The sequence below is a fragment of the Tympanuchus pallidicinctus genome, unplaced genomic scaffold (assembly GCF_026119805.1).
Source record: "Tympanuchus pallidicinctus isolate F22 unplaced genomic scaffold, pur_lepc_1.0 scaffold10, whole genome shotgun sequence".
Classification (NCBI taxonomy): domain Eukaryota; kingdom Metazoa; phylum Chordata; class Aves; order Galliformes; family Phasianidae; genus Tympanuchus; species Tympanuchus pallidicinctus.
Window position 1 is genome coordinate 2,111,784 of NW_026294619.1, and position 15,013 is coordinate 2,126,796.

Genomic DNA, 15,013 nt, shown 5'->3' on the forward strand with positions numbered 1-15,013 from the left:
AAGCTTCTGTGTTTGGGCTGGTCCAGTAGAAGGTATTAGGTCTCCTGAAAAAAATATTTCTTAAAGCTATTCCTAAACTTCCAGTTTGAAGTAGGAAGGTGACACTACCAAGACTTTAAAAGGAGGAGGCCAGTCTTTTCCCCTTAAAAGCACAAGAGTTTTCTACCATCTATAAACTCGTTGAGAAAAGCTCATTTATTCCAGCCTGAAGAAAAACTGCTTTAGGGGTGGAAACAGCAATGATGAAAATAGGGGAGAAATGTTAAAGATCTCTCAATAAAATATAATCTGCTTAATTCAAAAGGCATCTGTCTTTCGTATGCTCAGCTCACCATGTAGTAGGAGTACTTAAGTGTCACACAGCAAAATGGAAGTCTCAATTCTGCATTAGCCTGCAGGTTAGACATTATTCAGGAGAGAGCTAGAAGGAAGTGCACAGGCTGTGTGAGATGGAGAAAAACTTCAGCTCCTCTTTGTTCTTTCATGGCTTAGGCCATACTGTTAGCAGCACGCGTATCTGTGTACCCAACAAAGCTGTTGCTGTTTCTGATTCTTGTTTTTATAGGAGTGGTATGGATAGCTGTTCCAGTATGCTCAGGGATTTCTGCTAAAACTCTGATTAGAAAAATTCCTTACTGCACCTGATCTGTCCTTTATCCATGCCTGTTGGATACACAGCCCTTGCAGGCAGCTGCAAAGCTGGGGGATTTTCTTTTAGGAAACTGTATTAAGAATTACACAACAACAAAAAAAAACCAACCTATGTTATAGAATTTCTCTGTCTCTGGTTGACATGTACCACTTTAACTGTTGAGAAAAATGAAGCCTTTAATAGATTCTTGGGTATTAGAGATGCAGCTTTTCAGTGAACAGAGAACAGGAATTTGACTCTAGTTTATGCAAATAGCAAGGTAAAAAATCCTATCTTACACTTGCAAAATAGTTGGGGCTTGTAGGCAGTGCTACTGATTGACTGCCATAGAGAGAGATGACAAAAAGGGCAAGATGTAGAGCAGACCATCAGCCTCACTGTCAGGTAAGTACAAATGTACTCTTGCCAGGGTCACAGCTCTACTGTTGACATATTTGACTTATTTTTTCCTCTAGTATTTCATTTCTCAAAAGTGTTTTAAGTGAATGCAGATCAACCTTGAGAGATAATTAACATTTGAGCAATGGCTGAAATGGTAGATTAATTTCCATCTGCTGAGCATAGCTGACAGTCTGAGGCCTCCTTAGATGTGAATTACTCACGGCTGCAGTAAGAACTCATAATCTGGCCAGACAAGCAGGAATTTAAGCTATGGTTTCATCTAACTTCAGGGCAACTTTCTCCTTTATTAAAATCTTATTAAATACTCTAGAAAAATCTTAATCCAAACAAACATCTCAACTTTCTTGACACAAATTCACAAATATTCACAGAACTGTAATGAGTTTCAACACCAAGCAAGTTCTCTCTCAAAATACAGCATTTCAGAGGACTGACAGAATGGCCTGAATCCCACTTACCACTTCAGTAAGCAGCAGAACAGAGCCATCCCATTATGTAACAAAGGTTCCAGAAAACTTGGGTCAACTTACTGTCAAGGAGACAGCCTCTCTCCAGCCTGAGGGATGACAGGTAGATTTGGTTCAGTAGTTTTACAGTGCTTTTAAAAGACTTTTGTAATAAGCCAGATCCTGTTTGTAGCTATCATGCCTCATTCCTGAAGCCTTTTCTTCAAAGTCTCCCATAATCCGAAGAAAAGTTCAATGTGTGAAAGACAACAGGATTAGTCTCAGGTGCTGCAGACTCTGCACCACAGCCAGAGGTACAGGCTGAATACCCATAACTGTGCTGTCACAGTGAATTCAAACTCCACTTTAGTTGTCATTATCTTAAGAAAAGGGAGGAACGTATCCAATGTCCACAGTAATGTTGGTATAAAGAGGATGCTTTGTTCTGGAAAGGAGCTTGAACTCTAAAGAGTTCATCCCATCATCCTTCCAAGTTTTTCCAGTGTTGTGGTGGGAAGCAGGCCTGAAGAAAGGAGAACAGTTGCCATTAGAGAAAAGAACAAAAGTGATGATAACAACTGATGCTTTGAATAGAGGTAACAGAAGAAAAGGTATTCTGGAGGGCAAAGGCTTAGCATGTGAAAGCTGTCAGCAAAGCCCCAAGAAAATCCTCTCCCTATAATTACAAATGAGAAGGAGAGAATGCTTAACAGGGTTGGGTTGAACTTTGTGCAGAGTATTACAAACAAGGAGGACAGCATGGTCTGGATCCTGATCAGAAAGGGGGTGGTGATTGGATTCTGAAAAAAAAGAACAAAAGAAAAAAAAAAAAGAACCTGGTAGCAAGCAAAGAGACTTGGGAGCACAACAGAGAGACTTGCAAAAGCACTGAACACAGACAGCAATAAGGAGGTTTAAGACAGAGTTGTTATGGAAACCTCAGGTTAAGAGGAGGGAGGGAAATCTGTGCTGTCACTATGAGAAGCCCTCACTTGCCCCAGCAATCTCTTCTATTGCTTTTATACAGAAGACAGACTGAGATGGCATTTTCCCTGAATAATTTGATGCTGAAGTTTGATACTTGCAAGCTGCCTGGCTAGCAAATATTCTTAACTTCACACTAGGTAAGAAGTAGGAAACTAGAAGTGCACCTACCCTTCCAACGCAGAGATAAAGCAGCACTGCTCAAGTGAAGCTAACTGGGAGCTTTCTTTAAATAGCAGCATTGAAACAGAAAAACAAGCAGTGGCATGAGGTTTACTTCCCACCTTTCTTAAGGATGACGACGTAACAGCCTGCCACAAGGAGCAGTCTCTGAGCTGCTCTCTCTGGTACAATTACCTTCTCCAAGGCTCTTCTGTCTCTCTCTTGTAATCCATCACTTTGTAGCGTCCAAGGTGCGGTGGGTTCCGCACAATTCTCATGCCTGCTAACTGGATCCTTTAAAATGAAGAACAAAATGTGTACTTAGGTATAAAGATGTCATTGCCAGCTAACAATTGGACTTTGTATAACTTACCTTAAGCAATTAATTACTGAATGATGGCATCTATGTTAGCTTACCAACAGAACTTGACAGTAATACTGTTAGACCCAGCAAGTCTTTGTTTATCACACAGGACCCTTCATATTCACAGGAATTTTCTTTGCAGAAGAATGAAATTGTGCTGAATTTAGGTTATCTAACTGGCATGTCTGCAGCATTTAATTGCCTTCTGTTGTGACCTGGTGCAACAGCAAGCTGCACTGAAGTGGGAATACTCTAAAGCTGGAAGAAGCTACAGAACTGAAAATACTTATCTAGAAAATGATTTCAACGTTTCATTGACAGTAATGACATACTAATAGATATTTCAGTTTTACACAAGGCACCTTGTTGCATTGGAATTTTACAAGATTTGCACCAGGTGGGTCTTACTCACAGAGGAACAGAAAGAACACCATACACAAGCTTGACAGGACCTGCTGAACCAATCCAAGGCTGAAGGTGACAGTTTCCTGTCATCACATCATTACCAGTGACACGATGTGGTGTCACCACTACATGCCAGAGTCAAAACACCAACCCAGTGTGGTGACGGGTGAATTTGCCATCAAAGAAATGTAAGACACAGTCCTCAGCAGGCAAAGGCACTTTTGGGATAGGAAAGGGGTGATCTTCACAGATTTCCTGGAACTCAGAGAAACCATCAGCTCTGACCACTACATCAGAATACTGACTAAGCTTAAGGCTTGAGCATCCAGAGAAGAATACTTTTTTTTCTTGCAACAAAATAACGGCAGGCTCCATACCATTCAAAGACCACTGTGGACACTGCCAGTCTTGCCTGGACTGTCCTATCACACCCACCACACAGTCCAGATTTAGCAACTTTTGACTTCCCTGTTTTGGACAATGAAAAATGGACTACCTGGGCAACATTTTCCTACTAACCAGCACTATCACAACAAACATGAAACTGTGCATCACCTCCAATGTGCAGCACGCAGGCTCTTGTTCTTCACTGGCAAAAAAACAACAACAACAAATGCATACCTAGTTGTGGTGACTATGTTGAAAAACAGTGTTTTATAGCTGAGAATTTGCCCTATCAAATAGCATTACTGTGCTCTTTGTAACTGTTGTAGTTTCCAGGGAAATAAATAGGAGGCATTACTTTCAGAGCAAGCTATGTACTATTTTAGCTAGCTTGCTCTGAAAGGCAGAGAAGGATTTCTATGTTAACCTGATTTCAATTCCCAGAAGAATGCTGCTGTTGAGAACTCTAGCAGCTTTCAAACCAGAACGTTACACCATAACTGTAATGCTGTGCAAGACCAAAAAAGCATAAGGCCTTTATTGTCAGTTTAGCTTTTCTAACTACCCTATTAGCTTGGCTCAGTGCAGGATGGTACACAGTGCAACTGCAAAGGTGAATAAAGACACAGCTGTGATTTTGTACTTAAAGAATCTGCATTAGGCTAAGTACCTGAAACAACTCATTTTGTTCACTTCTATAGCATGCTGCTGCCATAGCAACCAACATACAAGAAAAAAAAAAATTCAGTCAGCTTGTGCTGTCACTCACAATAGTTCACAGACTTCTCCATCACTCAGCACGGAGGGCAGAAGTTGGAACGAAGGAACAGACCATGCAGGTTAAACAGCCATTAGTAACTGAACTCTGAGTATTAGTGACTAGGTAGCATTTGGAGCAACCCATGTGCCTAATGTAAATTCAGAACTGTTTGGGAATTAATAAATACTTCTTGATTTTCTTGTTTATCAAGTTTACAGATTCACTTCCTTGGGACTATTAATGTCAGTGGAGTCACAGCATGTCAACTACTGCTGGTTATAACCCCTTGGAAGCGCTCCAGTGCAAGTGCAGGCACAAGGATGCAAAGTACCACATTGTCCCCCAGTATCTGAAGAAAGCTTTGTTCTCCCAGCACACAATGATTAGTCATAGATTCTGAGCATTTTCTGACAGCAATCATGCCCACTGCCAGCAGCATCTGGATTACAGTGCTACTGCAAGCACATTAAGAAACGGAGTCTCCTAGTTCCTCTCTTGCAGTAATGCTGTGTGCTTCACTAGGAAGCTGTGAATCAGTACCTTGCAGCGATGTCATCGGTTTCACCACCATCACCCCAGTAAGTGTTTGGAAACCCATTCATCTTCATGTAGTGCTCTGGAGTCAAAGCAGATACACCTCCAAAAAAGGACTTATATGGAAGGCTAAAATAGCAGGGGAGGAAAAACAAAAATCAAAAAACATCATTGTGAGGGCTAATAACAGTCCTTCAGAAACAAGCAAGGGCAGCCAGGTCACAGATGTTAATCTCATCCCTTACAGTTTTTCTGCAGAGGCAGATGGATGCAAAGTGGTAAGTTTAGATGTACTCCCAAAGAAAGTTTTAAGCCCAGAATTAGAAGATATTATTTACCGAAACCCAAAACAGCAGAATCATGCAATTCCTGTGTCCATCTCAGAAGGTCTAAGTGAAGGTTGCTTGAAAATTAACATCTCCAATTAGATCCAAACACCAACATTGTACTGTGTATAGAATCACAGAATTGCTCAGGTTGGCAAAAAGCTTCAAGACCACCAAGTCCAACCACAGCCTAACCATACTACCCTAACTCTAACAACCCTCTGCTAAATCATGTCCCTGAGCACCACCTCCAAATGGTTTTTAGACACATGCATGGATGGTGACTCAACCACCTCCCAGAATCTTCCACATCAGCAACTCCTCTTACTGGAGAAGCCTCTAGTGCTAGAACAAAAAATGAAAACTCCCACTTCTTGGAGGTTGGATCTTTCCCTATCCACATTCATACTATCCGTCTAGAAAGAAAAGAGTAGGATACGTAAGTCCCAAAGCAAATGGAAGCACTTACTTGTACTGAAATTTATCCATGGCACTAGCCATATGTTTGGGATAGTATTCATCACAGACATAGAGATTATAATCATTCTCAGGCACCAGGTCCACATCATGCAGAAGGAAGCAGTCCCAGTCTTCATCCTTCAAGGCTTCCCGAACACCAACATTAAGTAACTTTGCTCGGTTAAACGTGCCATTCCCCACCTGGAAAATAAGATTTATGTTTCCCCATCAAAAAAAACAAACAGGAGAACTCAATTACAACGGATGGTAGAGCAAAAAGCTTACATACGTGAATGACACTGGAGTGAATTACTACTGCCTGTGAATTTCATCCCCTAGATTATCTGCTCTCTTCAAAATATTGTTTGCAACTGTAAATCATGATATATCAGGTGCTGTTTATTGCTGGCATATGAAGAAGGCAGATTTTTAAGACACCAGAACATTAAGCCTTCAGGTTGACATACATAAGCACATCAACACTTCTGTCCTGATTACTGCTTACTAAAGCTTACAAAGGAGAAAAAAAGACCTGTCACAAACAAGAAGCTTCCTCCTTCTCAATCAGCTATTTAATTAATGAACCCCCATGTTCCCTCTCTCCATTATCTTTTGCAACATCACTCCATCATCAGTTACTAATGGCTGTTTAACCTGCCTGGCCTGTGGCAAACAGCAAGGCCAAGGCAGATGTTTTCACTTGATATAGTCTAAAAATATCCAACTTCATCTTAACATTTAGTCTCAACAGTTTTAGTCAGCAGCTGTACTGACAAGCCACTGACAGACAACTCACATTCAACTCCTGAAGAGCTGAAAATACAAGTTACCACTTAATGACAGCTTTATCCCTCTTGGGAGGAAACAAAAACCCAGCCCAACACAATAAATCAATAGCAGGACAATGATCTCGACAAGTGGTAAGATATTTCAATCAGTGGCAGCCATGGAGGTATGATGGCATGTAACTTCACAGCTCAACCCAGGCATCAAAATGTACTTCCATTAGAAGATCCACATATCTTGTTCAGAACCTAACCTTCACGTGGCAAACTCCACCAGGTATATTCGATTTAGATTTACCTGCTGAATCAAGTAGATCCTATAGCTGAGCTGCTGGCGCTGCAAGAAGGGATGAATGTAGTAGAGAAGATGGTGAAGGTATTTCTCCTGGTTACTGTATGCTACAAGGATGGCCGACTTGTAGCGGGCCAAGCAGTGAGGTGGTCTGTACTGGCCTCCAGACTGAACAAAAGGATTTTTTTGGATGATCATTCTTTCACTGGGGAGCACGTCAAAAGCGATGGTTAACAGACCAACTGTAAGGAGAGGCAGAGAAAAAAAAACAGATAAGCAACATTAGGAATGTTTCTCAACTTGCATTTAAGAACACTAGAGCAGCTCCACACGGTTACTACAGGAGACACCAGATCTCCCCTAACCCAGAACAGGTAATAACACCACACAGATGTGCCCTTGTGACAAATTCCACTGCTACCTGCCAGTCACCCCATCACAGCTCTGCACAGCACTGCCAGGCCCAGCACCAGGCCAGCAGGCACTTGCCAGAGAGACATCATAGAAACATTACAGCCAACCATGCACTACAGGCCTATGTACTTTCCTTTTTCTTGGTACTGGCTCCACAGCACACAAACCTGTCTTCTGTGCATCCTTCAATAAGTGCATCCACTGTAGAAGTACAGAGGAAAACAGATCTAGGTGACTTTTTTTTTTTTTTTTTTTTTTTTTTTTGCTACTCACATGGAAAATGCCTGTAAGGCTCTTTCAGATTGGATTCAAGGACAAAGATGTCCATAAGAACACTCAGCAGGTTGGGGGGAAACAGATTAAAGCCCAGATGAACCCAAATGATTTGGGAAATATAAATGCTTTAGAAAGTGTTAACTTTATCCAAAAAGAAGTTCAAAGTTTAATCACGTGCCACCAGGGCTGTATTTGCTGTACCATTTAATTCTATACACAGCATTAGGCAGGTAGCATTTTGCTATCAAAGTTCTAGGAGCAACAGATAGCAGAGCTGAGGAAGAAGCTCAGTATTTTGTATTTGCAAGAACAGGCATGGGGCAGCAAAAGGAACTACGTATGACAGCAGCTCTACTAAGCAGATCAGTTTTAAACACAAAACATACCCAGTGTGTACAGCAGTTTTTACCTAATTAAAATAAAGCTATCTTCTTCAGATGGGAAAATCTTGAAAAGAAAAATCAAATCATGATTTTAACACAAGTCCTGCATTGTGACAATCTGAAAGTGCAAAGACTGATTATTTTACTATCTCTTCAGAATCACAGAATGGCCAGGGTTGGAAGGGACCTCAAGGATTACAAGTCTCCAACCCCCTGCCACATGCAGGGCCACCAACCTCCCCATTTAATACCAGACCAGGCTGCCCAGGGCCCCATCCAACCTGGCCTTGAACACCTCCAGGGATGGGGCATCCACAACCTCTCTGGGCAGCCTGTTCCAGCACCTCACCACCCTCATAGTAAAAAATTTCTGCCTGACATCCAACCTAAATCTTCCCTCCTTCAACTTAAAACCATTTCCCCTCACACTGCCATCATCTACCCTTTCAAAGAGTTTACACCCCTCCTGTGTGTGAGTTTGTGGATTGTGAAAGGAGGACCAGAACTAGCAAAAGAGTGACATCTGCACACTTATCAGTGTATCATAGTGGCTTTCCAGTTACTTTTCTCTAAGAAAATAAAGCACAAATACAGAACAATAAAATACAATTATTTTAGTATGTTAATATTAAAATATTATTTTAATATTAAAACTTCAATAATTTTAATAAAAATATATTAAAATATGTTCTTCACACAAGCTAGGAAGAAACCTTCTCCTAAACTACAATTAAAATCCAACAATGTGATCACCTCACATTATGGTTTTAAGAAGGTCCAATTATCTGCAGGTCACATTACCCAAGGACAAAATATTTTTGGTACCAGAAGCCTAGGAGCTACTTTATTCATTTTTGCTGTCATAAATGAGATCTTTTTTTTTCCTCTTCCAAGCTCATAGCTAATCCTGTGGCTGTTTTGAGTGAGCTTTCAGTATCTTCTAAGTCACACTCCCTGTAAAGCACTGAAATAAATTATCCTCTCATTAAATTTCTGATAACGAAGCCTGGGAGAAAGAGAATAAGTATTTAGGCTTGGTTTGCCCCAGGTCTAATACATATTAAAGGAGGTGAGTCCAGAAGGTACTTCTTCCAGTCTATCTCACATTCAAAATCTCTGGTACAAACTTAACAAAGCACATAAATAAATAGGGTCTGTGTTCACCCACATCCTGTTTAACTGACACAAAGGAAGTGACATCCCTCCTTGCTTGTTTCAGAAGAGCATGAGGAAGGTTCAGGGATTAGCTTTGGAGCAAGATTCAAGCTGTCCGTGCTGGGAAACACTTGGCTAGCACACAGAAACTGTATACATCTCATTTTCAGGGGCAAACGTAGAGGCCGTAACAGCGTCTTCTTCTAGGAACGTAAACAACAGCATTCCTCCAAGGTCTGTCGAAACAGCCACTGACCCCATCCCCTGCACAACTAAAAAAGAACTAGAAGACCAGCCCCAGTGAGTCCCACTTCGTAGTTTGGCTTTAAAAAAAAAAAAAAAAAAAGAAAGAAAGAAAAAAAAAAAACACAAAAACCAAGACAATTTTGCCAACAAGATTTTGTGATTGCTGAATCTGAAGCATCACTTATAAATCCTTCCTTCGGTACCTAAAACACAGGAGAGATTTGATTTTAATGATGTCACCCTAAGTACATTAGATTAGAAACTGGAGTACACTGCTGTTGTAGTTGCATATCTGAAACAGAAGAGAAGATCTGCACAGAACTGTGCAGCAGGCCCACAAATCCACTGTAAGGATTTTACGATGTTATTACCTACTTTTATGCAGACTGTTTCCTGCTCCATCTTTAAGAGCAGCAGGCCAACATTTTTTTTAAGCTTGTATTTTACACTGCTGTTCAGATTTATGAACTCTCCTGATTAGCAGTTCTTTTAAGGTCCTCTAACTACAGCATCATTAACCACCAATGTGATGACATCTGGAGCTTGCTGAAGAAACACTATCTGCAGAATGGATTTTATGTACAGATCACAGCTCCCAAGATGACGTAAGAAATGGAATTAATTCTTTTCTGTTCTCTCACAAAGGCATTTTTGTTTTCCCTAATACAATACCAGCTCTTTCTATTGGAGTTAAGGTTCCACAGCGGTAATCCTTAAATTGCAAAAATCAGATCTGAATTTGGACATAAGGGACAGAAATAACACGGGCTTGTGTTCTCTCCTTCCATACCCCGACATCCGATACATGAGGGTAATACCGACAGTAATGAGGCTTTTCAAGGCACCAAATTCTCCTGAGCTGCCTGGCTCCTCACCTCAAACAATTCGGCTCTGAAACTCATTCTTACACGCTAAGGAAGCACAGAAAAGAGTCGTTAAAGCCTGTGATGCATCCCCAGACCTCTGTCTGCCCTACACCCCTTGGCTATAAACTCAGTTCCAGCTCTCCCTCTCCTTCCCATCCAGCTAACAAACAGCTAATGCACTGTAATCTGATTAAATCCCAGATGTGGGCAGAGAAGCTGCAAGGTGGCCCAGACAGGGAAAAATAAAAGGTCTTTGGGAAAGGACAGAACAAAGAGAAAAAGGGAAGGAAGAAAAAAAAAAAGCTCAACCATCTCAGCCACGTTAGAAAGCACAGGATCCCCATTCAGACAAGGTACAAAATGCTGTGCAGCCACAGTTAGGTGGATTGGGAAGACAGTTCAACTGTGTGACACAGTGGAAAATCTGTGCAAGACAAAAGGTTGATCTTTCAAAGCATCAGCCGGGAGGCCTCCTGTGGAGCTATGCAGCTACCAACATATGGCCCAGGAATGGGGGCTGCGTGGTTGTCTGCATCCAGGAATAAGAAAGAGAGGCTGTCCCCTTCAGGGAAAGCTCTAAGCCTGATACATTATGTGTATTAAAGAGTCTTTTAACTCTAATTTCTTTTAAACACTTTCCTGCTATTTCACTGCCTTTCAAATGGGCAGTAGTTCAGAGAGAAAGAGACTTAACAATGACTATGCTCTTTTTTTCCCTTTTTTCTCCTAGAAAAGCATAATTTAAAATGAAAATTGTGCTTCTTGAGTGATCTGAAATATATCCTGGGAGTTTAACTTAGGGATCTGACAATGAGAGGGTCAGATAGAGAACTTCTACTCCATCAGAAGTTGCATTTTCTTGAAGCAGTATCAGCAGATGGTATCAAACCCTCAGTAAGTTTGCAGATTACATCAAGTTGGGAGAAAGTGCCGATTTGTATGGAGATGGGAAAGCCCTACAGAGGGATCTGAACATTGAGGCCCTGGAGCGTGTCCAGAAAATGGCAGTGAAGCTGTGAGGGGTCTGCAGCACAAGTCTTACGAGGAGCAGATGAGGGAGCTGGGATTGTTTAGTCTGGAGAAGAGGAGGCTCAGGGGAGACCTTATTGCACTCTACAACTCCCTAAGAGGAGGTTATGGTGAAGTAGGGGCTGGCCTCTTAGCATAACCAGCAACAGGATGAGTGGGAATGACCTCAAGTTGTACCAGGTGAGTTTCTGGCTGGATATTAGGGAAAATTTCTCAAGAGTGGTAAGGTGCTGGCACAAGCTGCCCAGAGAGGTGGAGGGGACAGCAACCCTGGACGTGTTCAAGAAATGTTTGGATGTTGTACTGAGGGATGTGGGTTCACGGGGCAATGGTAGTCAGACCAGATGATCTTGGAGGTCTTTTCCAACCTTGGCGATTCCATGACAGTTCTATGATAATCAACACCTTGACATGACCAATTAGTTCCCTCCACAGTCTGGCTCCTGAGCTCCTTCTATCCCTGAAGAGCGTTTAATTAATAGGAAACTTCAGCGCACAGAATTAAACCCCACAATTCCCTGTCCATATTGCTAGCAGCTGCCTGTGACAGCACACTCCCTGCGTGTGACATGTTCTAGTCAACATCCCAATATCAAGGGATCTATTAATTTTAAACAAATCTATTCTAGCTTGAGGAACTACATTACTTCTGAAGACTTTCTCAGTTCAGAATAAACAGCTCTAATAACGGAGTTCAATACGAAAAAGTGAAACTCGCACAAGCTAAACAAACAGGAAGAGCAGCATGGATTGATACCTCAGCAAAAGTACAGCAGCACAAAGCATATTACTGCAGTCATATTGCACACGTTGCTTCTCAAGTTCGGAGCCACAAGAGGGTCAACAAACATCACTGAGGGTTAAAAACGCAAGCCCAGTTCTTCCAAGGCAGGCAGATTTATGCAGTTAGTTCTTATGCAGCTGCCCTGGAAGTGGTTTCAGGTAGTTGAGTAAAAGGCAGATGGAGCTTCAATCTGAGTCTACATTCACAGAATTAGTTAAATGATCTACTGTACACATAAGTAAAGAAAGCACTGCACTCCATAACAGCTCCAATCCAGAAACCATTTACGCTGCTTGGCATGCTTCCAGTTCCTTTTACGTGTTTTGGAGCGGACACAGTGAATTATTACCAGCTCTGAACAGGAGACTGGAGTCTACAGAATTGATTTCAAACCCTATTTAATGGGTTTATGAAATTAGTATTAAGAGGCATCATTCTCTCTGATGTAGTGCTTCCAAGATAGATCGGCTCCATAAGAGATGATAACAACCAATCAAGACATTTACGAAGTTTCATAGTTTTATAGGATGTTAAGACTGGAAAAAAAAAAGGGTATTTATACGTGTTCTATATGTGATGGACATAGAGAAATTAAGGGCAAGCACCTTGCAGAGCAGCATGCATCTTTACAAGCAAAAAAGAAAACCACAAAAAAACAAAACAAAACCACTCTCAAGAGGCTGGCATATAAGAATACCAGAATGAATATCTTATTTCTTACACTTAAAAGGAAACATCACTGAGTAGAAACTACAAAACATCTTTTTTCTCCTAAGCTCAATCTGTATCAGTGATCTAAAATATCATTTCACAGCAACAATGCTTCATATTCTCCATTCTAACTTTTTAGTACAGCAGAACTCCCACAGCCTCTTTGCTTCACTATTTTTCTTTTACTCAGCCATACTGCTTGCTTCTGCCTGTAACTACACAGTTTTCATGTCATTGCTGGAGTACGACATGCAGGCCAACCCCTCTCTTCTTAGTGCTGCCAGGAATGGGGAGCAGAAAAGATCTTAATGTAGATTTTCTAGCTCTGACACCATCCATTACTTTTATGCAGTTTCACTCTGCATCTGTCTCCTCCATGTACATCATCACTGCTCTTGCTTATCTGATTGTTGGCAGGCAAGCTGCAAGAATTACATCTACTTTTTAAAATTTAAGAGCAAAGCTTACTCATCTGTTCAGGACAGCAGATACTTGTCAGTAGTGGCTACAAGCTACAAGTCAATTTCTACTGCATTTCCCAGCAAAACAAGGCAGTCTGAGCCACAGAATCATAGCTTCCCAAAACAATTAATGGGCTCTGGTTAATGATGAACAAGAGGCTATACTAAGGCCATTACAACTGACACTTGTACAAAGAAACTGTGCTATTTTAGTAACACTTAATAAAGCTGTTTCCAGGAGAAGTGCTGAAGCTTATACCTTATACCAAACATTACCACACATACTGCATTTCATTTTAACTTCAGCAAGAGGTAGGAAGAAAACTCCACACAACAAGCTGCATTACAACCTCAAAAAGCTCTCACAGCTGGAGGTTGCCAGCACAGCTCAGTAAGCTAAGCAAGCAGCTCAGCACAAGAGGAAGCAAAGCCACTGTCTTCCACAACACTTCTACCCGTGAGTTAAGGTCAGGCTGCTCTCTCCATGTTCCATTTGCACAGAACCACTTTCCTAGAAGAGCAGCGTGACTGAGGAGTGTGTATCAAGACTACTAATGTGAAAAACTAGGCATACAGAAACTTGTGCTGTAAACTGAAAAACAGACCAGAGTAATTTACTGTACTATACGTTCAGCAGTGGAACAGCCACAACTACACGTGCATACTTACAGAACTTTTCCAGTCTGGGCTACCTGAGTGGAAGGGATTCACTAACACCTGTGCATCACAGCTGCCAAACTTGCTCTACGGTTCTAACTTGGCATTTACTTCACTTAGGAGACGTTTTAGCAGCACAAGAGCCGAATTAACGCCGCTTCAGGAAGTGGCTGTGACCCGCCGTACATGAGATACAGCCTGCGACCTAACTCCTAAGTGCGTGGGGAACATCCTTAAAGACACATAACAATACCAGGCCAACACAATCACCGAGAATAGCGAGGTGCGGAGACGCATTCCCATAGAAAGGCACATTTTAAACGTTGAAAGCCTAACAGGAGCCCAGAAGAGCAACAGCCGGAGTTGGGACGAGCCAGAGGTCGGTACGTACCGGCGATGGGCGAGTGCGCCGAGCAGTAGGGCAGCGCCGCCCCGCCGCCAGCCGGGAGCAGCAGGCTGAGGTTCGTATACACGTCGTGGCTTTTGGAGTAATCCAAAACGCGCTGCGACTCCAAAAACCCTCGGAACACGCTGGAGGCTCCACCTCGGTACAGTATCAGGATGAACACGGCTTGGAAGACGAGCAGGAACAGCAGGAAGCAGGGGTTCTCCACGCGGGATAGGGACATGGCTCTCGCACCGGGTGACCGCCGCGAGCCGCCGCCAGCTCGGGGCTACATGGCTGCGGCCGAGCACCTCCGCCACTCCCGGCACCGACTTCGTGAGGCGGCAGAGCTCCCCTCCGCCAGCTCAGATCCGCCCTTCCCGATTCCGCCGAGGGAAGGAGGAGCAGCTCGGCGCCCCGGCAGCGGCACGGCCCCGCTCCCTCTGCCCACCCAAGGAGCGCCCTGAGGAAAGGAGGAAAGGGCGGGAAGATGCGGCGCCGCGCGCGCCCGTCAGCATGCGAGGGGACCCGGGCTCGCCCGCCTCCCCTACGCCGGCCCTTGTAGACACCCGACCTTCCCCCCGCTCCGTCCCAGCTAGAGATTAGAACGCGGACACCCTCACCCCGCGGTAACCGTCCCTCACGGCCCGCCCGCTCCTTCCGCAGAGACTACAGCTCCCAGCACAGCGGG

At 42.9% G+C, this 15,013-nt stretch overlaps 1 protein-coding gene across 1 annotated transcript; it reads right to left on the reverse strand.

Annotated features, from left to right (window-relative positions):
• Positions 1-1,318: 1,318 nt before the first annotated feature.
• Positions 1,319-15,013, reverse strand: B4GALT3 (beta-1,4-galactosyltransferase 3). Its single transcript, XM_052704958.1, has 6 exons — positions 14,329-15,013; positions 6,962-7,197; positions 5,889-6,079; positions 5,100-5,222; positions 2,842-2,940; positions 1,319-2,023 (listed from the first exon to the last, which is right to left on the reverse strand). Exons 1-6 carry the CDS (start codon positions 14,564-14,566, stop codon positions 1,882-1,884), a joined length of 1,029 nt encoding a protein of 342 aa, XP_052560918.1. The 5' UTR covers positions 14,567-15,013; the 3' UTR covers positions 1,319-1,881.

Excerpts from the sequence above, each read along its gene's own strand:
- B4GALT3 (XM_052704958.1), bottom strand. The coding sequence starts at position 14,566 with ATGTCCCTATCCCGCGTGGAGAACCCCTGCTTCCTGCTGTTCCTGCTC. Across the intron at positions 6,080-6,961 it reads GGATCTACTTGATTCAGCAG|GTGGGGAATGGCACGTTTAA; the intron begins GTAAATCTAAAT and ends CTTATTTTCCAG. Across the intron at positions 5,223-5,888 it reads ATGGATAAATTTCAGTACAA|CCTTCCATATAAGTCCTTTT; the intron begins GTAAGTGCTTCC and ends CTGCTATTTTAG.